At 45.8% G+C, this 6,003-nt stretch overlaps 1 protein-coding gene across 3 annotated transcripts in view; it reads left to right on the forward strand.

Annotated features, from left to right (window-relative positions):
* Armc8 (armadillo repeat containing 8) overlaps positions 1-4,274 on the forward strand; it is a 93,782-nt gene extending 89,508 nt beyond the window's left edge. For all 3 annotated transcript variants that reach the window (XM_005367812.3, XM_026789584.1, XM_026789585.1), the window contains one exon: positions 1,792-4,274. In XM_005367812.3, coding sequence (XP_005367869.1) covers positions 1,792-1,825 — 34 coding nt within the window. In that variant the 3' untranslated portion in view covers positions 1,826-4,274. The remainder of the gene's footprint in view (positions 1-1,791) is intronic.
* The last annotated feature ends 1,729 nt before the right edge of the window (positions 4,275-6,003 follow it).

The following is a 6,003-nucleotide window of genomic DNA, read 5'->3' on the forward strand; positions in this document are numbered from 1 at the left end:
AAGCATACAGAGGAGACTGGGCTTCTGCCTCCCTGAAGCATATTGTCCTGTAAGTTAGATAAGTCTGAGTAATTTGTAGCCCCAGGTGCCAATCAAATGAGCAGAGAACCAAATATAAGTGGCTGCTGGCTCTCACTGAGAGCCGGGCTGCTAATTGGGAGTTTTGCTCAGATTTGCTTGGAAGAGAAAACCTACTTAAAATTGTCTTTGGGAGATCTCAAGTTCAAAACAGACTTAATAAACATGAACTGGGATAGGTGTGGGTTCTGGCCCGTATTGCTTTTGGCCAGTCTGGTGCTGTGTCTCCAAATTTGTGTGGCATATGTTTTGGGTTTCCACGTTGTACACGCAAACCCCTTTTAAAAAGAAAAAGTAGCTATCTGGGGTTGGGGTGCTCACCTGTGACCTCAGCACCCAGGAAGCTGAGAAGAGGACCGTGAATTTGAGGTCAGCCTTGCTGCAGTACAAGCTGATTTATGTGGCAAGAACCTGCCTTTGGGAAGAAAAAAGGAGTGAGCTGCTCAGCCTGTCTGTCCTGAAGGACTCCTTAGATAACAGGAAGTCTAAACACAATGAGCACACTCTGGAGCCCCCTAGGAATCAAACAGCCTACTAGGTCTAGAAAGATCTGACAGTTGAAGCAGCAGGTTCCCTTGTCATTTTGGTGAGAGATCAGTGTCTCACCCTGTCCTTCTCCTGCTCATGTCTCTAGTGCTGTTACAGATACACACCACCACATGGGCTGAATTAATAGTTTTATAGACTATGTGTACAGGATGACCTGGCACATTGAAGTCTGTCAACTAAACAAGGTAATTCTTGAACTTTGCATGTAATCTCAGCACTGGGGGTGGGGGGCATGCACAGGAGGATCATTGTCAGTTCAAGGCCAGAACAGGTTACATAGTGAGTTCTAGGCCAACTAAGACTCCAGAGACAGTAACTTTGTGTCAAACACACATGGAAAAAACAAACAAAAACTGTCAGGCAATGCTGGTACATGCCTTTAATCCCAGCATTCAGGAGGTAGAGACAGGCGGATCTCTGTGAGTTCGAGGCCAGCCTGGTCTACAAGAGCTAGTTCCAGGATAGATAGGACTGTTACACAGAGAAATCCTGTCTCGAAAAAAATAAAATAAAAATAAAAGACAAGTTAAAAAAAAAACTCGTAAGACTCTACCTTTGACTTTATAGTAGTAGCTGCAATTGAGTCCACTTTATCATTGGCCTAAGCTATTAGTACCGCTTTGATCAGCTAATAGCATGTACCAGTTTGGGCTTTTTCTTTTAAGCTAGGCAGGGAGACCATTTCTAAAGACAGACTGCCTAACCCCACAGTTGTATCTTCTTTGTAGTCTGCCAAACTTTAACCTTCATAGTCCTGAGGCCTTCGAACCAGGACCTCACCTGACAGGCTCTTGGCCCCCTTTCAGGTACCTCAGCACCTTCCCCTTTTGTCAGCTTCCCAGTGTCCTCCCCTAGACCTAGGCATTGCTACATAACATGCACACAGCAGTAAGAACAAGTCAGGATTCCAGACCTTCTCAACTGTAGGAACACCGTAGAGCTGTCCAAGAGAACCCCAGGGAAATGTCTGCTGATGATAGCTGTTATCTCTGTGTAACAGCCCTAGCTATCCTGCAACTAGCTCTTACAGACCACGCTGACCCCATAAGGTAGGTGCTCAGCTGGGCTCAGCCCAGCTCCCTCCTAACTACCGTATTAGTCACGAAGATACTCTCCTCAGTTCCAGTTGTGAGATGGTGGCTAACGGGAACTTTGTGATTTCAGGGCAAAGACGGCGCTGCAGCAGTACCTGGCATGACGGGAGAGCCCGGGCACCTGCGAGCACCCCCACCTTTATTTAAGGAAGTGCAGGAGCTAGCCTCATTTGACTCCTTCTATTTGCACACGTCACCTTGGACTGCAGGGAGCGGTTTTGCAAAGCAGTTTAGTAGGCTTAGATCTCAAATTCATCTTGAGAACATTTTTTTGAGGTAGTAATTTCCTCAGAGGATTATTGTGTTTTGTTTTGTTTTGTTTCTGAGCTACCTGGACTCTTTATTAGAACAATCAATCATTTTCCTTTGGACCTACAATTTTTTGCCTATGCTGCAGCCACTTTGTGAGCAAGAATTGTGTGTGTGTGTCTGTGTGTGTGTGTGTCTGAATGTGTGTGTGTGTGCATGTGTGTGTGTACATGGGAATTTGAATGGCTGTGTGGGTGAAGGATACCTCAGATTTTTCTTTTCTTATTTTGTGTGAAAATCTCTTTTCTACAGATTTTCCAGGGTTTAAGCATTGCTTGCTGTATAAAAAAAAACTTTACTGAATTATATACAGTTTGAATGAAATGTTATTTTAAAAGCAAAACAATTGTTTAGTGTTCCATAAAAGTTATGTTGAATTTTGGTCAGATGAATATTTGTAAGTAAAAAATATATGCATTTCTGAACCTCAACTTACATAGATTTTCTTTATAAAAACAAACAAAAAAAAAAGAAAAAAAAGACAAAGAAAAAGTTGGCTACAGTTCGCCTGAATAACAGGCACTGTACATGGTGCTGTGCAGATAGTAAGCTAGCCTCTTACTGCCGTTAATATTAGCAGGTACAGTTTTTTGTTGTTCTTGTTTTGGTTTTCTTCAGCCTAATTTGATAAGCTCTCAGGCTTCCAAGTCAGAAGGACAGTGGAATGGAGAAGTGAGGCAACAGTCACTAGGGTTCTGAAACGTCAGAGGGAGATAGAACTACTGATAGTGGAAGCCTAGAGAGGACCAGGTGGACTGCCTTTGACAGGACTGGGGACCGAGAGCCTCCCAGCTCCCCTAAATCCTGTCTTTAGTGTAGCAATGTCTGGCAGGGTTTAGAAACAGACCTGGAGAGCAGGTCGCACCCTCCTGAAAACAAGCCAGATCACTTTGTGCTTCCTGCGGCAGCGGATCTCACTGTGAGACCAGCTTGTTCTGCAAACAATCCTAGAAAGAAACAGTAAGATAGGAGCAGCTTCCTTCTAATTCCAGAAAGCCTCTTCTTGACCATCCCAGCGAGGCCACACGGTAGCTGGGGATGCCTGGTTGTTATGCTCTGCTAGAATGAGATGGGAAGTCTTTTCCTGAATGAAGCTAAAATACGAAATGTTGAGGGAAGGGAAGGGATTCTCCCCGGGATTACTGAAGATGACTTCTTACTTTTATTTTCATTTTATTTTATTATTTTTTGCATCTGCTCTAACTTCTGATCCCTTCAAGGTGAACTCAACAGAGATAGAACCAGTCTTCCTTTCCTTTTATTAGAAGGAGGCCAGAGCATGGCAGACTGGTGTGAGGTCTGTGGTCCTAAGCTTGCAGTGTGTGTGTGCAACTGCCGGGATCCACACCTTCCCATCAGCCACTCCTGATAGGGTTTCTCACCTGCAAGCTGCTCTGTCACCAGCCTACACCTTCCTTGGGAGACTTAAATCTGGTTTATTGCAAATGAATGTTTTTAAATGTATTTAATGCAATGTTTCCTGTTCTCCATATGACCACCCGAGATGCAAACACAGAGATTTCCAAGGTTTTTGTTTTGTTTTGTTGTCCCCCCCAACATCACTGATTTGAAAGCTGTCACACAGAACTTGGGTTTTGTGCAGGTGTCCTGAGTGCTCATACGGGAAGACTAGCTCAAAGGAAACCTGGTTTACTGGAGTGAAGCCTTAGAGGGCCCGCTTATTGCTCTTTCTGGTGCCGAGACTGTACCCTTGGGTAGCATTTGTAACAAATGCTACAGCGTCAGTTTTAGGAAGTATCAGTTCATACAAAGAAACCAATAGTACGTTGCTGAGACAATCTCAAACCCAAATAGCATGAGAGTGCTGAAGACGCCTTGAACTCTGTGGATAGATCTTGCCTGTGGATATAAGCAATGGTCACATAAAAAGTGCTTTACTATAATTAACTTTTCTGATTTGAATGAAGGGAAATGTATTTATTAAAACAAAGCTGTTTGCTGCTTTATGCAGGTGCAGTGTTTGGTCAGCAAGGAAGTGGGGAAAATGGGACATGGTCTTATGTCTGCACCCAAGTTCTTACTGAAGCTTCTCGCTCTAATACTGCATTCTGTTTCTCCTTTGTGCCCTGAATGTAACCCAAAACTTATAAACTAGAAAAGAATGTCCAATTTAATAAGTTGCATTTTTTTCCTTAAGCACTTTATTCAGAACAATATGTGTTCTTCTGGTAGTGTTTGGATAATATGATTTTAACACATGCTAATAAAAGCCAAGAAAAATCATGGCAACTTCTTAAAAGGAGTCTGTTTTCCAAATGACTGGAGCATAAGGAAATAGCAGAAGGTAATGCGGACTGGCTTTCAGAGGCTGTGATCTGTGGTAAATAAAGGTCGCGAGGTGGTTTTGCATTGCAGAATGGAGAGCAATACCTCAAGCCAGTTATGGCTCTCAGAGGCACCTGCATAGTCTGAGGACTCCTTTCCCTGGTCTGCAAACCCTTTATGGGTACCCATTCCCAACCTGCTGTGTCGTGTCTTCCCCTTCACCCAAGCCTCTTACGCCATTGCCACCACCTGCTGAAGTCAGACTGAGTATGACAAACGAGCAAGTGCCGTCCTTCTGCAGGGACACACAGGTGTCCCTCACTTCTGTACTGTGCTGCTTTCTGAGTCTAAACCTGACCACAGCTCCCAGTTCAAGGCCTCACTGGAAATAGAAGCCCAGGGACACCTGCCCCAGAGCATGAGGACAGAGAAGGAAGACAATGAGGTTGGTGTTAAGGAAAGAGAATTTTGGTGGTGTGAATCTCTGGGGTACCCAAAGTGACCATAAGTGGAAAACCAGGTGGCCAACCCCCCTTTTCATTACTTCCTTAGGGAAAATAAGCAAAGCCTGAGAAAGGGGACATTGCCACTCTAGGTTTTGGTGGAGACCCAGCAGGAGGGGTCCCAATGCCTTCTAAGCGGGGTAGGTCTGTCTTCTCTGATCCCTGAGCAGAGGCTCATTCATTTACCCCATGAGTCAAGTTTTTCTTCAGGACCTCTCCTGAAGGAGAGCTGAGAACTCTAAGGACCGAGGATGGCAGAGCCGTCCACTCTGTCTCTGCCACTCCAGGCTTCTGCTTCTGGTGTTGCCAGGCAGCGTGGCTCTTGCTGAGAGCAGGCCACAGCCAGCACTTAAGAGTGGACCCACCCCTTTGACTCCACATATCAGGTACTTCTTGAACAGAGGATCTGAGAGATCCAAAAGCCCTAACAGCCATCCTATCAGCTGTTGAGCACAGTGTCATGAGGGAGCCCAGGACAGATCCTGAGGAGGATCATGGGGTACATATCAGAGGTGGCCTAAGGTTATGTACTTTAAGCAGTAGGCCCCACATTGTGTCTCATGCCTTCAGGCAACTTCGGCCATCCTTTTTAGAGCCGGTGCAGTGCTCAGCAGAATTCTCAGGTTAGGTGGACAGAAACCATAATGCCCCAGTGAAGAGTTGCCTGATGCGAGCCTGAGTCACAGGGGTGAACTTCTCACCAGCAAAAGAGAGTGCTGGCGTTGTCCTCGTGGTGTGGAAGAGCATAGCCTTCCCTCAGAGTAGAGTGTGCATGGGCTTGGCCAGCGCAGAAATAGCGCACGAACAAGGTGGTCACGGGTGGGTGTGCATGTGTGGTAACACCTGAGTTACTTTTTACTAAACTCTCGCATCCTTCAGAGGAAGGGGCAGCTGAGGCAGCAATTCAGTGAAAACCGAAGGCTGCCTGGCCCCACGGGAGCACATGGTTAGGGCTTAAAACTGGACTTTAGTCCAGTCAGAAGCCAAAGAAATGGAGGAAATACTAGATTAGCCCCATTCCCTGTGAAACAGCGCTATGTTAGGAGCAGGCCGCAATGTGAACTGCAGTGGTAGTGGCTGCCTCGTGACTGCTCCCAGGAGCCCAAGGCGATGTCCCCAGTTAGTTCCTTGGGCAGCTGAGGATAGGGAACCTGAAATGACCCTATCCTATAGCAATACTGACG

The sequence above is a fragment of the Microtus ochrogaster genome, unplaced genomic scaffold (assembly GCF_000317375.1).
Source record: "Microtus ochrogaster isolate Prairie Vole_2 unplaced genomic scaffold, MicOch1.0 UNK24, whole genome shotgun sequence".
NCBI lineage: Eukaryota > Metazoa > Chordata > Mammalia > Rodentia > Cricetidae > Microtus > Microtus ochrogaster.